Here is a 17,754-nt window from a genome sequence, read left to right on the forward strand (position 1 = left end):
TTTCACTGCAGCAAATGCAGATTCATGCTCATGAGACTATGTCCATGTGACATTCTTGCCAAGAAGAGCCCTGGTCATGGCTGTAGCTTCTGATGCATGTGGGAGAAAGAGGTCCAGTTGATTGACCACGCCTAAGAGTCGCCGCACACCAGCTACATCTGTGGGCAGACTCGTGTCCTTCACTGCCTTGAGCTTGTTGGGCTTTGGCTGGATGCCTTGCACTGGTATGTTAACCCCAAGAGAAAACTTCTCTCTGGCAAAAGCAGCATTTTTCGTTATTCAAGGTGATTCCAGCCTGAGGAAGCCTTAAAAAAACTAAATTATGGGGTTTTAAGAGCCAGAACCACGATCTGATTATGAGGCACGCCGTAGTGGGGGACTTGGGAATAACTTAGACTAACTGAGGTTCTTTAATGTGCACATAAATCTAAGTACACGGATATTTTTGCCTTTCACCCCCATCGAAATGCGGCTGCCATGGCTGGGATTCCATCCCACAACCTTGTGCTTAGCAGCTCAACACCATAGCCACTGAGCAACCATGGCGGGTGACAAAGCCTTGCGAGGACTTCTTGACGGCCAGTGTCATGTTTTTCCAAAGAGTGGCTAAAAACCAGGATATCATGAATCATGGAGACCATGCCTTCCAGCCCTTCCAGAATTGTTGACATTTACTTCCAAATAATTCTAGTGCTGATGTGATGCCGAACGGTATCTGAGGAAAGCAGTAGTACCCAAACAGCTTGAAAAAGTTTGTGAGCTCTTGCAATTCTTCCGCAAGCTTGACTTGATAAAAAACGAGACGTTGCCTCCAATTTGGTGAATACTTCCGCCAGAGCTTCCAGTGCCAGAGAGCCAGACAACGGTACTGAGAGGGCCTTGATGACATGCACACGTTGTGCAATGGACTTGCCGTTCCATAGCAAAGTCGCCGTGAAGGATCTCAGGATGTTGAGTGGCTGTGCACCCAGTCCCGAGAGGTTGTCAACTCTTGTCTTTGAAGACTTCTGTGTAGTTGTCAACAGTGATTTCAACATACTTGGCGTTGCCCAAGCTGTAAAATGTATCCAGCTGGACTGCAGACACCTTGGCCTGTTTTGCTTTCTGAGCACGACAAACATCAGCAAAATTGCCTTTTTTGTTGCAGTAGTTGCACTGCGAGTTGCATGCTGGACACTTGGAGGGGGTATATGGGGCGCGACCGCAGAAGTCACACGAACTCTGGCTAGTGGCTTTCTGTTTTGCTGGCATCACCTCGGCATGGCTGCCACGTCACGGCTGGAACCGACGTTGCTTGGCTGCATCGAGATTCACTGGACTTTGCACTGTTGCGTGTGTCCCAAGCTTACTCTTCTGTTTTTCGGCATCTTCCACTTGCCTTGCTTAAATCCACACATCCTTTAGGCTCAGCTGAGGGTTCCTGCAGAGCTTATCGGCAAGTGAGGAATTGTGCAGTCCCGCTATGAAGCAGTCGCAAACAAGACTCTCTTCGACTTGAGAGGGAGGGTAGTTGCACCTTTTATACAGTTTTTAGGGTTCCATGTAGAAGCTGTCCATGGTTTCACCCAGTTGCTGAACTCGTCTATGAAACTGCACCTACTCATAAACTTCAATGATCGGATGGACGAAATCTGCCGTGAACTTATTGACTACGACCGAGTAGTCGTTCAGAGATGTGTCTTGGCCAAAAGTCACAAGAAGCGGGCAAGCTTCCGGGCCCATGCAATACAGCCGAGTCCAAAGTTGAATACCGTGTTTACTCGAATCTAGGCCGACCCCGACTCTAAGCAAACTCCCTAAAATCCGAAGCCAACAATAAAGTATATATATTACTTTGAATGTAGGCCAAACAAAAGAAGTGAGGACAGCGTTCACAAAATGCAAACAGCATTTATTGAATCTGAATGTGCAAAGCTCATTCAATGTCGTCGTCGCTGCTAGACTCGTCGCTGTGTTCCTTGTCAATGTCACCTTCAGACAGTGCACTATCTTTGGTACCGTCAAGCGCATTAGATATGCTGCACTTTTTAAAGGCGCGCACGATCAAAGTACCTGGGATGTTGTCCCACGCTGCAGCTACCCAGTCCACCAGCTGCGATAGCGATGCACGTTTGATGCGGCCCCTTGCCGTTAGCATGTGGTCTTCGTCAGTCAATCAGTCCCTGTAATATTTCAGCAGACGATCCTTGAAAGGTTTGTTGATGCCGACATCAAGTGGCTGCAACTCGCCCGTCATGCCGCCCGGTATGACAGCGAGGTCCATGTTCGCTTGGGCGAGCGCAGCCTTCACATTGTCGGTTAAGTGTCCACGGTAAGAGTCGACGACAAGGAGCGAGTTCATTGTCAAAAGGGCTCCTGGACGTCGTCGCCACACAATCTTAACCCACTCTTCCCCCATCGCACCTGACATCCACCCGTTCTCATTTGCCTGCACAATGACATTTCTTGGGAAAGTTTCTCGAGCAGGCAGTATATCATATAAGGAGGGAGTTTATGTCCATCAGCTGTGCAGCACAGCGTCACAGTTGCGCGCTGCTTGTCGAAGCCCACAGAGTGCACCTTCACCTCCTTGGCACCCTTTTCATTCATGGTGTATGCCACTGGCATATCAAAATACACAGCCGTCTGGTCAGCATTGCCGATTTGCCCAAGGTTGCAGCCTGCCGCTTCTCTCTTTCGCAGCATGTAGCGCTGGAAAGCTATCAGCTTTTCTTCGAAATCGCTTGGCAGCTTCTGGGTGATTGAAGTGTGAAGTTGGAGGCTGAAGCCGACGCGCTTCATGGATTTCTGAAGCCAGCCCCGTCTGGCTTTGAAATCCTTTGGTGTTAGGCCTCATTCCCTCGAAATTTCCCTAGCTTTCACTTGGAGCACTTCTGTTGTCACTGGAAGGACAGCTGCTCTCTGTGTCTGAACAAAGTCGGCCAAAACTGTCTCCACTTCGTGGTGACGGCCTTTCTTTGGTCCACTAAATGCCATCCTCGTTGCGGCGCACGCAAACAGCTGCTGTCATTGTCCCCTCCAACGACGGACGTTTTTCTCGTCGACACCAAAGTCCCGCCCGGCTTGAAGTTTTGACAATGCCTCTGTGGCTATCACAACTTTTCACTTGAAAGCGGCACTGTAGTTGCATCTCCTGCTTGGTGCCATTGCGATAACACCACGCTGCACACCGATACAGCCAACACGACACAGGTCAAAATGGCGACCTCGCTTGTGTACGGTCAGCTACTGGCATGGCTAGTAGCGGCTGCGATACTAACTTTGCTATATGGTGCTAGCTATGCACCATATTTAGCAGTTTCAATGAAAAACTGGCAGGTCTTTTTAAAATCCTCGAATCTAAGCCAGCCCTAGAGTTTGCAATATGATTATTTGAAAAAAAAAAACTATCGGCCTAGATTCGAATAAATACAGTATCTCCCAACGCATGTTGAAGGCCTGAGGCAATGCTTAGTCTACGAATAGGTTTGACCAGGAACCAGCACTCTCCAAGTCAGACCGACCTGGCAGGTGCAAGGAAAGACTAGCCCATGATGTGGTCACCAGTATGGGTGCAGCAGCCAGATGAAATGAATCAGTATGTGGAGCAGCTGTTTGCAACAAATCCTTCTCCACGGACATGGTAGCTGCTGAGTGCGGCGGCTATGACATTTAGGCAACTGACTTGCGTGCAGTAGCCCAGCTGGTGATGGCAAGCATTGGCGAGGCCAAAGGAGGCGTTGGCGAGGCAGACGAAGGCAACTATGCAGTTGCTGACTGGAAGCTTCATAGATGGTGGATGATGGCACTGCCCTCGCAGTTAGTGGCATAAGAGGCCTCATTGGCAACGAAAATGAAGCAGTGTGTGACGCCATGACCACTTGTAACACCAAGCTGCACTTGCTACGAGCCAGATGCACAACTGGTAGCAGCATAGACTGAGCCGAACACAACACAACCTCAGCGCACCGCATGTCAACCAATTCATGCACAGCTCGCAGCACAGGGTTGCTAGACGTCTGTGTTGGTTGAAAGGCTGGGCCCTCTACAGATATGACAAAGGTATTTTCGTGTCTGATGTGACTTCGTTATAACAAGGTTTAACTGTAAACCCAGTATTTCAATTAACCATGAGAATGTTTATGCTACAAAACAGTAACAGCACAGTGATTTTGGCTCACCTGGTAATCATCCCAAACCTGGTCCGAGACTGAGCTCTGCTCCTCTACATGGGCCAAGGTGGGCGCCCGCGAGAACAGGTGGCTCTTGGAGCTGATGTACGGAAGGCAGTCCTGCACAGATGTGCAGATTCCACGTTCTCTGCCTGTCTATTTCATGAGGGTGGCAAAAGCAGTAAAAAATACTAGCAATACCAACAAGCTCTTTTAGGTCGTAAAGTTAGAATTTCTGCTGTTGGTCTGAACAAGGCTAAATACAATTCTATTTGGCCTAAGCTACATCGTCAAAAGTGTCTACAAGTTATGAACAATTGATCCGCTTGCTTGAATACCATTTGAACAAATGATTCCCATTATTGAACAATGGCAACATCTTTGTACTGAAATGAACCTGATGTTGTGGCATTTCACTTGAATGTCTTTTCACTTATGCAAAGCTTCTTGAGGCTCCTTGAGGTTTTTCAATGAAGAGTTAGCCACATTAAAGCTTATCGCAAGAGTTCAAAACAAAGATCTAAGCTACCATATCTTGCAAGCTGAATTTGCTTTCAGCCAACATGAGTACACTACCTTCACTGTCCTTTAAGACTCCAGTTGGTTTCTTGCAATCTGTATAGCAGTAACATGGAAGAAAAGCAAGAGCTTTGCAACACCTGCTAGTGGGCTAGTCGCTTCATTTCTTAATTGTGTGGTAGTGTATTGTGTAAACACTACATACACAAAATACAATGCCCAGTGCATCATACTTGCATGTGTTGAGCTTATGCGAAAGGCTACTGCATATGAAGCTGTAGCTTTGTGCACATGTCTTGCTATCTGGAAGTGCACAACTCACAAACATAAAAGAAGCGAGGTAATCTGAACTAGTAAGCTGCCTTTTCGAACAAGAGAGCACATATTTACAAACATATGGTGTTATAACGACGTCCTTACCTGGTAGTTCTCTGTGCCCGAAGATGAAGACACATTCTGCAGAGACCCAGTGGTGCCTGTTGAAAGGGATGTGGCGGAGGCCCGTCTAAGGCGGCGTCCGCTGTCGTCACCACTTTTCTGCCGCTTGTGTGCTGATGAAGAGCCAGACAGAGCCTCCGAGCTCGAGCCAGAGCGCAATCCCCGTAGGCCACGAGACCTTTGCGGTCGGCGGTCAGGAGATGAGGGGTCTTTCTGAACACCCACTGAGCTCGTACGTGGCCGACTGTAAGCAAGCAAATAGACCAAGAGAAAGAGTACAATTAATTTCGCCTGAATAGCAAAAACTGACAGCTTTAATTTCTAAAAGGTGTGGAACATTTATTTGTACAGGATGAATGCACAACAGTACCCTCCTGTTTCTACACAGTGCCCCTTGTTGCAAATTTTGTGAACTGCAAACTTTGCTGCAGTGCTGTGTGCATGTGGCACCAGATCGGCCAGAAATTCTATCGACCACTTGCAGAAAGCACAGAAATACACTTCCTCTTGGAGAACAAACAAACTAGTGACAAGCTTCCTGCAATTGCGTACTGCACAATACACCAGCAAGCAGCATCATTTTTGAAAAGAATATGCAAATGGCTCATCGCCACTTACTGCTGTCCGCCAAGCCTAGCCAGCATTGCTTCAAAGCCATAGCAGATGTTGCTTTAAGAAACAACCAATGGCAATTGCTAAATGCGATGTTGTGAGAACTCCTTACCTTCTAGTCACAACAATTCGCACAGAAGAGAAGATAGGCTGCTATCTGGGGCATCTGGGCTGTGAAGCCCGTGATGGCGCACTGCACGGGCTTGGGCTAGGCCAAAAGCCCGGACCCAGGCCGGCTGACAGGCTTAAGCCAGGTAAGCAGTTGTTAACTCGGACCCAGGCTAAGCTCGGGACTAGGAGCTTCGGGCTTGAATCAGGCCCGGTTGCAGTCGGGTCCGGATTAGGCCCAGGCACACTATTTGCGACTCCACAAAAGTGAAAACTATAGAAACTGCAGCCCAATGCAAATTTAAGGGCAGTGGTGTCTGTCAGTTCATGGGAAAGTCGAGGCAAGCAGGCCACGACACAGCAGCTGTGCATTGCGCAGATTAGTGTACATTAGCGGCGGTCTTCAGCAATGGAGAAAATGAAATCGGTGATCAAACGCACCCACTGTACACCCCGCTTTTTAATACGATCATCATTGTTTGCCTACTTCAGGCACATTTTATCTACCTATCTATCTATGAGGGACATTTCGAAAGTAAGTTTCATCATTTATTTTCACATGGAAACTTTACTGCCAAAAATAATACATCATGGCAACATGGACTATACACCTTGCACTATTTTTCCACATAGTCGCCACTGACATTAAGCCATTTTTCGTAGCGTGCATTCAGTTTGAAGAAACCATCTGGTAAAACTTGGTGCCCTGTGATGCAAGGAATTGTTTCAGAGCCTGCTTCAGCTAAGCATTGTTTTGGAAGTGACATCCCGAGAGTGCAGCTTTCAATTCAGGCAACAGGTGCCTATTCATGCCAGATAACCGCACACACTTCCGTTGGCGAGCACGTTGTCAGCACACGTCTGTCTGCCATCGTGATTTGTGCTCAAGTAACCCTGAGTTTCAAGGACTGCTGCTACTCTCTCTTCTTCAATACTCTGCGCATGCGTCATCATTCCTCCGCTGACGCTCCTTCCATCGTTGAACCAGCAACGGGCGTGGATTCTTATGGCGATTGTTTGTTTAACCTGATGCACCACCATCTCATTCAATAAAAATGATGAAACTTACTTTCCGAATGTCCCTCATCTCCATCTGTCTGTCTCTCTCTCCCTGTGTGCGTGCGTGTGTGCATGTGTGTGTGTCTTATGCCACATCACCCAATTGTTGTCTACTAACTTGAGCACTACGTATGTCCTCGGGGTCATGGTAGTTCCATTGCTGCCATACAGTCATGATTATCCCATTCTAGTCATGTCGTTCTTGCAACCCTGTCATACCATCATCATCTCATAAACGTCATCAAATTGTCGTCCTATAACTATCGCAGTTCCATCGACGACATTCCATTGTAATCATGCTGTCATTATTCAATCCTGATTATGTCGCGGATGTCATGCCATCGTAGTCATTGCGTCGTTGACTTACGGTCATCGTATGCATTTGCCGTCATACTGTGGTCCTGATGGCACCGTGGTCATTCCATCATTGGCATTCCAGCTTTGTTGTCAGATTCCCATCACACTGTTGTCTTCCCGCCATTTTTGTCACACCGTCATCGCCATGCCATCGTCATACGCTTGTCGTCATTTTATTGTCATCAGGCCGCCGTCGTCAAGCTGCTATTGCACCGTTGCAATCATTTCAGAAATTTAATCCAATTGTTGTCATGCCATCGATATCATACCGCCTTCGTCGTTCCAGCAACATAATTTCTCCTTCACTCCATTATATTTGTGCTATCGTCAATCAATTGTAATTATACTACTGTCATCATACCATTGTAATTGCGTCATGGTTATTTATCGTCATTGCATCAGAATCATCCCGTCGTCGTCACGTCATTGTCCTCATAATGCCTTCATCTTTCTATCACTGCCATTCCTTCTTCGTAATTCCATCATTGTCCCTGCATGCGCCATCGGCGTATGGTCCTTGTCCTACCATTGAAGGATAACCTTGGAGAGCAATGGTTATAACAAAGCGGGCCAATCTCAGGGGCAGTCTATGTCAAATATAGTTGAAGCACTTAAAAATCTCAGCAGCACCCCCACACATTCTAAATAAAAGTGTCTTAGTGAATACAGTGTGTCGCTATATCTCGCTACATTGCATGAATGCTAATCGCATTAACTTCGATAGTCAACTTAAGAGGAAGCTTTAGCTCAGGACCTCCTGTCTAAATACATGAGAAAGGAAAAATTGATTTCTCGGCAATCACTGTGGTCAATTTGAGATGTTTGTTGCATTTAAAAGAAAGAGTTAAAATCTAGTGACTTTTGGTCAACAAAAAAGTGACAAAAATTGAAAATTTTTAGATAGCGTAACTACCAAGTTCACAACTCTTATTTCAGCAATGAAAAGTGATATCACAATTCTATCCATTGCACCTAATAGTACATCTAAAATGGACAAAATTGATGTACAATACATGGCTCTCAAGTAGACCCCTAATTTGTGAGTAGAACTTTTGTGAAACACTTACAAACACAGTAAAAAATTCATGCAAGGTATAAATTGACATATCCTAATGTCTGCTTTGGTTGCTCTAAAGGATGCTGTTTACAGAACTGCGATATCTGTTATGGGTGCAGAGCTACGAATTTGTAAACTTCATGCTTCTATTTTTTGCAAACTTCCCAATTTTTGAAAATTCCATTAAAAATATTCGCGCCCTAAATCGAAATTCCGCTTCCAACAGTCCCTAGGATTTAACTTTCTCCCTCAAATGCAGCAATTGTTATTAAAATCTTCCCAGTGGTTATTTCAAAAAAAGTGTTTCTGCATTTTATATGTATTAGAATAGGCGGTGTCAGAGTTGAGTTCAAGCTAAAGCTTCCTCTTAGGAGAGGTTCTGCTGGAATTCTTTTGTCTTCAGGACACTAAAATACTCTGGCCTGTTCCCAGGTTATTGGAACCTCAAATTCCTAGGAGTGATCATGCTCAGGCGTGAAACAAACGACCTGACATTCGATGGAGATAGTGCTGCAAGTTTGACAGCACTCCTCGAGGTGGTTGGGAGCAGTGCTCCAAAGGCAAATTTCAAGAGTTGCTAGACATCCAGAGCTGAATCAAAATGACAAAGAGTTAGAAAGACATTTGCATTGCAATCACGCTAAAGATATTGGAAACTATTTGATTGGTGTGAGACTAGCTGAAAAAAATTCCCCATAATGTCTTCAGGAATCCCAGCTATCCTTCATATAGCAACCACACGAGGAAACAATGAGAGGAGTTTCGTTACAGTTACATTTTTAAAGAGATGAAGACGTGCCATGAGGCATAGTCGTATGCAATATTTTGTTGATGCACAAAAATATGCAGATTTTTGACAGCGATTACTGATGTGCCGCTTTGCACTGCCTGTGCAGGATCAATTTAGTGGAAAAGCAAAAATAAAAACATTTTGAACAAGTTCTTAGAGCACTTAAATAAAGTGGTAGAAAATAAAATCTTGAAAGTTCTTCACAATTTTTTTTTTTTGTGTGTGTGTTAAAGACATAGTGCAACTCGCTACTGGCTTCCATTATTCATTTTCATTATTTGGTCAAGTGGGTTGAATATTCTGCCACAGTTTATTGCACAATTTATACTTTCAAGTCTCCATTGTTCTCAGATATATCATGTAAGCCTAAGCGGGTATGCAAAATTTCTCAACATTAGTGAGGAGGATGTCAAAAAAAAAAAAAAACGCAGAAAATGTTGTTGTCTCAATGAATTTTTATGTTGAATGCTATTTTCACATGTTAAGTGCCTCGACCTTTGTGTTCGCAGTCTAGGTGAGTTCCCTGCTAATTTCCGTGGGCAAACAAACATCATACTCCAATCTGACAGGAAAAAAAACTATGCTGCCTATGTTGTACATGCGCTATACTGAAACAAAAGAAGACAGAGGCCAAATTTGCACATAATGTGAAGTGAGGATGCCTTAATTGTCGACTGAAAAACTGATACCATTAGAATGAAGCCAAATAAAGCAATAAAAACGACACATTTTGTGTGAAATTATCATTGCACATGAGCTTTGCAGATCACCAATTTCTGTTTAATGAAAAATGCTTCAAGTGGCCATGTATTATGGTATTCCTGAAAACCAATAGATCAGCTTATTTAATTTACATTCGCGACAAATTTATTGGCTCGAGTTCCATCACTGTACATCCCAATGATTATACGAGATTCAAAAGCAAGATGAAATGGCTGGCAGTGTGTGCGAGAGTGTTCACGTATGCCTTTGCTATAGTATATTCCTGCAGAAATATTTAGAGAGTGTAGTACGGCCGTTCATATCACACTTTAAAGCATGAGCATGGTGACCAATGAATGTACTTTTCGATTTCTTCCTCCCTAATTGTAAGCAACGTTATGCAACTCCCAGTGGCTTTTGCCAGCCTGACCCCTCCCTATTTTCCTAACTGTCCATTGTATATGTGTTTTCATACCAAATACTCGAATACATGGCACTTCGTACATACATGGTATTTCAAGATGCCTCATTAACCATTCGAAAACTAGCCTATCAGACTTTTGTTCGTCCTCATCTTGAATTCGCCTCGCCCATATGGTCACCGCATCAGGCTTATCTAATACAATCACTAGAACGAATTCAGAACCGCGCGGTACGTTTTATAACCAGGAAATATGACCGAGACACTAGTGTTACTAACCTGAAATTCTCGCTATCACTCCCGACACTAGAGCTGCGAAGGAAGGTCACTTTGCTCTGTCTTTTCCACAAAATAATTCATAGTCAGTATCCTACTACCCTTCCCCTTACCGAACCACATCGTACATCCCGTCGTCTTTGTAATAGCCACAGCTTTAGGCACATATTTAGCCGAACCATGACATTTAATTCATCAGCGCTTCCGCTGTCAGGATTTGGGGCTCAATCCCGTCGCTCGTGATCCGTTGCCAAGATTGGAGTCCGGCATGAATGACAGGGTAGCTGGCCCATGCCGTCGTCCAACTTATCCACGCTGAGGACGTTGATGAAGGGAAGGACTGCTTCTCATCGAGAACGAGGAACATGGGTGTATTTACGATATTTATATCAGTCTAACATGACTGTTTGAGAAAGTACATCAGTTTAACATGACTGCTTGAGAGAAGTGTCAGTCCAACATGACTGCTCAAGAAAAGTGTGTTGAGCCTCCGCACAACAGCAGTTTTTAAACACTCGGTCCTCCAGCGATACAAGGCGGCGAATGTTCGTTTCGTCAATGCAACCTACCCGCCTCCCGCAGGACGGTTTACGCACACAAAGGCACACACATTCCAATGTCTGGAGCCGACTTCAGAGGGGCCCCGTAGCACTTTGAGCCGTTCCGGGTAGCGCGTTGGGGAGTTTGGGAACAATAGTTGGCCCGCCGAACTCATTCCGCCACAAAGTCGATTTAGTCACGCTGTGGCTAGAAGTTGGCGGAGAAGCTCCCGGTATCTTGCCCTCATAGTCATAAGCGGGCGGCAATCCGGCACTGCAGGTGGCCATTCTTAACACCGCGTGCCATAAGCTAATGGAATGATCTTCCTGATCGCATCGTTGCCATTCATGACTCTGCAGTCTTCAAAGACCAAGTACTGCTCTGGTTTTCTCAGCAGTTTTATTCACTGCCTTATACTTTGTTAGTCACCCTTTTAGCCGCCATTTCAATGCTCCTTCAGAGATTGCATATACTGTACAATATTTTTCTTGCCTTAGATTTGTAGCTTTATACTTGTCATTACTTCTCTGTGTCCTGTGAAACTGTTACCCATTGTATAATGATGCATGAGCTGCTTTTCTGTGTCCTTCATTTTCTGTACATGCTCCCCTCACACAATACTCCTATTTGGAGCCTGTGAGTATTTTGAATGAATGAATGAATGAATGAATGAATGAATGAATGAATGAATGAATGAATGAATGAATGAATGAACAAACAAACAATCTGTGTGAGTTTTGCTAGCAATAAAATGAAGTGAAATGTTTATTTTTCTCACAGTTCAAGTAGCCAGCAAGAGAGGACACAGGGCAAAAGCTGCTTTGATGCAGCTTGAATACCACCCAGCGCCCGTTAATCACTGATTCACATGACAGTAGCTTCACAATAACCGAGACCTTGACCTAGCTTTGGATAAGCTCAAGGGCTAATGGGCTGAACAAAACCAGGCCGAGCTGGAATTTTTTGGGCTCGAGCCAGGTATAGGCCAAGTTTAACATCACTGGGCTGGGCTCAAGCGGGCCGACGCATGGTACTTTCAGGCTGGGGCTAGGCTCAGGCCTGAAAAACCAGCCCGTGCAGTGCTCTAGCAGGTGATGCGGTTGAGCCATCTCAGCTCATATTGGAACAAACACCAAGATGAACTTGCCTCTTGCCACAGCTTTCGTTTATGCTAGAGGTTTGACAGTGGTAGTCACTTATTATGAAAGATAAAATTTAAACGTCAATTTATTCTATCATTCTTCTATGAGTGATATGAAAGCAAAATACAGTTGCAGTTTTGCCCGAAAGATCGATTGCGATAGTGAATGAGTGGACAGTCATACGATGTAAGAAAAGTAGTTTTATTGGCCGCATAAATTTGTACACATAGGCCCACTTACTAAATTAATAAGCATGGTGCCACAAGTGCACAAGCAAACATGAACACATCTGACTCGATGACCACGAAACTCGCAGTCAAAACGCTGGTGTGAGAAAACGCAGCAGCAGCGAGCAAAGTGAGATGCGTTGAGTCTATCGCTTCAACGAAAAGTGAGCGATGACAACACACAGCACGCACAAAGCTACAAGCCGCCGATGCACCTAGACTCTACCTACAACACAGATTGCTTTCAACATACAGCCGGGCGACCACGCGCAGCCGTCACGTACACAGTTGCAGCCGGAGTAGAACGCCACCTCCCCCTGCCCCGATGCTTTGCAACGTTTGGTGCCTCGCACACGACGGGAGACAGCATGCTTCCTGCCTGCTTTCTTCTCTCTCACGCGAGGCGAGATTGAGCTGCGATCGTCTGCTCCCCTCGCACACATTCACTCGCACATACAGCGTAGGGCACGCGGCGACCGTGTTATCACCATTGGACTTTTTAAGGAACCTCACAGCGATGGCGGAAATGCACTTGGAGTGTCCAGATAATTGTTATCGCAATAATAAACTGTAACATCAATGGTGTCATTAAATCAGGCACTTTATAATAAAATCGTTAAACTTGGTAGTTATACACATGGCTATATCTTTCTTTCAGTATGACACACTATTTCCTCATCGCAAGTGCGAGGTCTCCCTAGCCTTCATGGCATTGCCCGCTGTGGATGAAACGGAATTGGTGCTGTAGTTGCTGGTTCTAATGTCTACAGGAGCTGAAACCATGGTGTAAGCTGCTGCAAGCAAGGTGGTTTCGCCAGGGGTCGAATTAAACATAATGCAGAAAGAATGCTAAGCACTGATTCCTTTGGTACTATTTGCCAGATTGTAACACACCTCCGAATCAAATACGCGCCCCATTTTTATGTGTTAAAAGTAGAAGACTAACACAAAAATGACATTAAAGCTACTAAACAAAGTAAAAATCAAACCTGCACACAATCTTTTAGTAAGAAAAGTTGTTGTCTGCCGGTTCCCTAAAGTCTGCTTCACCACAGGAACTTTTAGTCAGCTTCGCCGCAGTACACCCATGTAATGTGGTAAAGCCTACTAACATTGCAAAGGCGGTTTAGGTTTTATGTCCGATTGCACAGCGCAGGCGATTTCCCGCTCAACTCTCCTAAATAAAAATTGATAAAAAGGAGAGAGAGAGAGGCATGCGTTCAAATTAGGTAAATACTATAATCAAACATTGGGAGCTACAGTTTTTGCTTGAAAAACTTCCTAAAGCGGGCCAAAAATACGGAGGCTTAGCGGGCCCACACCGTCGTCTGAGCCTTCTCGACGAGGGTTGCTTCTTTAATGATGAGGTCGAGGTCGAGAATATAGTGGAACGGAACGGGCGGAAGGGAGGGGGGTTTATTTACATAGGAGATGCAAACTTATTTACAGAACAAAGGGTACTCGTACTAGCTGGAGCAGTGAGCATAGTACATCGTTCTTGTAGCATGAACTACATGTAACATGTAGCATGTACATGAGCTACATAGCATGAGCATGAGCTACATTGTTTTGGGAGAACACACCAGAAGAGACGAAAAGGTCAGCTTTTAAAACAGACATCCTCTCTAAGTGATTAGACTAAAGAATCTGATCACTGTGTTACTCGTAATCGTCAAATCTTTCACAAAATCCCACCCATGACTTCGCACCGTTCCAACGGATTCTGCCTCAAATGTTGCGTGATCGCCCCCACATGCAATGTAACCACGTGGCAATTTGAGAACCTGAAGTTGATGCAATTCCTACGGAAGTCCTCGACATTGTACTTTTGCATCAATTAGCGGGCTCTCCATGACGGGCAGCTTATCAAGGTCAGGATACTTGCCTTTGCGGTCGTTACTGCTTTCACGGAGGGTGGCAGTTGTTATTGCCTCGACGTGGGCTCCTTTGTCGTCTATGTTGGGCCTCATCGCGGTCTGGGCAATGCCAGTGGGACGTACCGTTAACTTCACAAAGCTGAAGCGATTCATCTCGGGAAAGCAGGAGTGGTTCGAAGGTCGCTTCCCCCACTGGCTTATCGTAACAGCGTCTATACCAGTGGCTGGCTTGAGGAACTGAACAGAATTGAATTCAGTCGCTTGAGTGACTGACTTGAAGCTAATTAAACCATTCGTATGAAGAAAACTGCTTTTGAAGTTCATTTTTCACCATACAGATTTGAAATAAATAGTTGATTTCTTATTGTGCCCACACAAAAAGCGAGAAGGGGCAACACGGCACACTATCAACATTGGTACATATGTTGCCGTTCCCGAAGGCTGCCAGTCACATTCACCGGCACTTCCCTAAATTTTGACTATGCAACAGGTGTATATTTACGTGCTGCTATCTCGACTCATTATTTAGCTTCCCGAAGTGCGCTGCTTGCCTCTCATCCCCAACTGGCAACAAGCTGGGGCTTCTTCGATAGAGCAGTGTAACCAACTGCTGCGTGCAGCTGCCAATGGTGTCAGTGCTTGCATCGGCGTTTCTGCGAGAAACTATGCGTTCTCTGAATCAACAATCATATGCACAAAGTCTTAATATATGTCTACTTTATGGGACACTGGAATTGTGGGCATGCTGAGAACAAATAATGATAAATAGGCACCATAATGACGCATACTACTGCTTCCCGTTCGCTGTTTTCAAAGGTGTCCGGTTGCTCATAACAGCGCAATTCAAAGTAATGCAACAGTGTTTGAACACATGCATGAAATCTGCACATTTTTCTATGCCCTGACATTTTTGATGTCAGTGATGCACAGCTTGCATTATACTTCAAGCAAACGACTAGCGGTCGCTTGTCCAATGCCGGTGTAAACAAATGCAATGGTCAGTGCTTTGGACACTCAGCAGCGCTCGACTACATCGTTTAGAATGTATGCGAAATGCTTCCCTGAGAAGGGATAAAACACATAAAATAGCAAACAGCACATATCAAACCAGTGGTGAGGGCTACTGCTTGTCTTCATGTTGCAGCGCGATGTATTGCGCTGGGCGCTGGCTCTCGTGGTGGCAGGTCGAATGTGAATGGTGATTCATGGCCGTTGAATTTGTCGATATCGTAGTTTTCACTGCGACTGCTACGAAGAGCTGATGCAGCAAACATTATCCCCCGAAGACATTGTGCCAATGGTCCAGCGCAGCCACGAAGCAGCCGAGTGTCTGCTCTTCACCGCGTTCATTCTCCATGCTGGCAGGACCAACATGCCTTGCGCACGCGCCTTCCCCTCTGGTGTGCCTTTTGTGACATCGCCCAAAGATGTTCACTAGGCTGCTCAGTCAGGTTTCAGTTTTGTTTTTTGCGCTTTTTTTGGTTATAAAGATATTTACAAACTTGTGGAACAATTCTGTAGCAAGATGCGCTACAGGGGTGACAGGAACGTAAAAATGCCATTACCTTTACATGGTCAAAAAATTCCCGGAGTTGCGCTATAAACACTCGTTTCACATTACCACTACGGAAAGCTATATGCTAGTTGAAGAACCCTCTTTTCAAAGATGAAATGCGAGCAAGCCGGTCGACTGAATATTTTGTCCTTCAGCCGCAGAAACATCAACTAGAGATTAAAAAAAAGAGAGATAAAGAGACAGCAAAGGCGCTGGACAATGGAAACGGGCTTATTTTGCTCCTGTAAACTTCCAGTTGTAAGTCTAATGTCTTTCCCACTTTTTTTTTAATCTTCCACAAGCTTTTTTGCCACTGGAAAGTGGTATCATCAATGTTGTGGCAGCCTCCTTTTCAGGGCCACTGTTGGAGGAGCCTCAAATTGTTATTTACTTGCATGAGAGGCGAGTGCTTGAGGTGATCATCTGGCCTCTGCTCGGCTTGTTCTTGGCCACGTGTCTCAACGACAATCCTATCCAGCTAGTTTTGGAGAATTTATGGCTACTTTTTCGAGTTTGGTTCCTGCCACCCCCATTCATGGTTGCACCATTCCACAAGCAGATATTTTTCATTGTGGACAAACGAAAAAGGCATACCTCTGTGCCTTCACTGTTGATGTGGATGCCAGCAAGTTCAGAGCCGTCTCGGACGTCGAGTGTGGGCACAGCTGCAGAGCTCCACATGGACCTAGCTCAATAACACTCCAGGGACGCTCGCGTGAGCGTTTCTTGCGCAGGCCCTGGCGCAAGACAACTTTCGGCGCTGCTGCGTCCCCTTCGGAGAGGGCAGAGCCAACCTGTTGGCAACGATCATAAAAAGAAGATTAACGAGGAGCAAGTTCAACTTTATTATAACAAAGTGGCCAAAGGCTTGGTTGGCTATCCAGAACAGATGCAAACACAAAGGATGGGTGGGGATTGCAAGATATGTTCTAAGCTAGCTTGCTGTGATTTTGACAGTGTCCACTTGCACCTAGTGAATCGTTTAACAGCAAACAAGGACTACACTGGATTCTACAGGAATCAAAAACTCAAAACACAGCATAGTGTGAAACTTCCGAGCCAGAATGGCCGAAATACGAGAAATACTTTTAAATCCATGAAATCACACTGATGTCCTAGCGATGACATTGCACCACGAAATTAAAAGAAAGGAGAAGAAATACTGATGTTTCATTTTATGCAGTAATAATATACCATTCCCCTTGCCCGCCTTCACTCGCACATACAGCACAGGGTGCACGGCGAAGGTGTTATCGTCCTTCGACTTTATACAGAACATGACGGCGATGGCGTAAATGCGCTTATATATTTGCTATCACAGTAAAAAAGATTAAATTCTGGGGAATTAACCCTTTCATATGACTGACGCAGCTGTATGTTCTCCCCTTTCTCCGTGAGCAGCAACACGAAGACGGCGCGCTCCGAGGTAGTTCCGCCATCTGCTGTATATTTCTGGAAGCATATTTTCTCATCTCTCGGGCTGCTCAGTCCAGGTGCTTGTTAGCGCACTGTGGAACGAGCCCCTTTGTGAGCGCGGCTGGGCCGTGTGTAGTGCACAAGCGTTGATTGGAGAGGTGGCTACAGGACCAGTGCTACCACGGTGATTTCCCGTTCAATCGTGCCATAAAGCAAGGACAACTCTTGCATGTTTCTGCCATCTGTCATGTGTAGCTAATTTTTTAACACTGCCATGGCGGCGCAATTGCGAAAGTGTGCACATCAGAACAAAACTAAATAGGCGGTGGAAAACAAAGGATAGGAATGGGAGGACCACAATAGGAGTGCATTTGACTTATCCGTGTCATTTTTTTTCTGTTGTGAATATCGAAAATAAATCACTGTATTTGCTTTATAATATCCGATGAAAGAACCCGTCAATGAAAGGGTTAAGTGAAAAGACCAAGCCCCAATTATAAAGCATGT

The 17,754-nt window shown here is 45.3% G+C and overlaps 1 protein-coding gene across 9 annotated transcripts in view; it reads right to left on the reverse strand.

Moving 5' to 3' along the window:
* The window catches only part of LOC135920784 (serine-rich adhesin for platelets-like), a 658,268-nt gene that overhangs the window by 91,804 nt on the left and 548,710 nt on the right, over nt 1-17,754 (reverse strand). For all 9 annotated transcript variants that reach the window (XM_065455046.1, XM_065455039.1, XM_065455040.1 and 6 more), the window contains 3 exons: nt 16,426-16,625; nt 5,091-5,352; nt 4,161-4,271 (listed from right to left, as the gene is read on the reverse strand). In XM_065455046.1, the coding sequence (XP_065311118.1) occupies nt 4,161-4,271; nt 5,091-5,352; nt 16,426-16,625 (573 nt within the window). The remainder of the gene's footprint in view (nt 1-4,160; nt 4,272-5,090; nt 5,353-16,425; nt 16,626-17,754) is intronic.

This window comes from Dermacentor albipictus, chromosome 7, assembly GCF_038994185.2.
Source record: "Dermacentor albipictus isolate Rhodes 1998 colony chromosome 7, USDA_Dalb.pri_finalv2, whole genome shotgun sequence".
NCBI classification, from domain to species: domain Eukaryota; kingdom Metazoa; phylum Arthropoda; class Arachnida; order Ixodida; family Ixodidae; genus Dermacentor; species Dermacentor albipictus.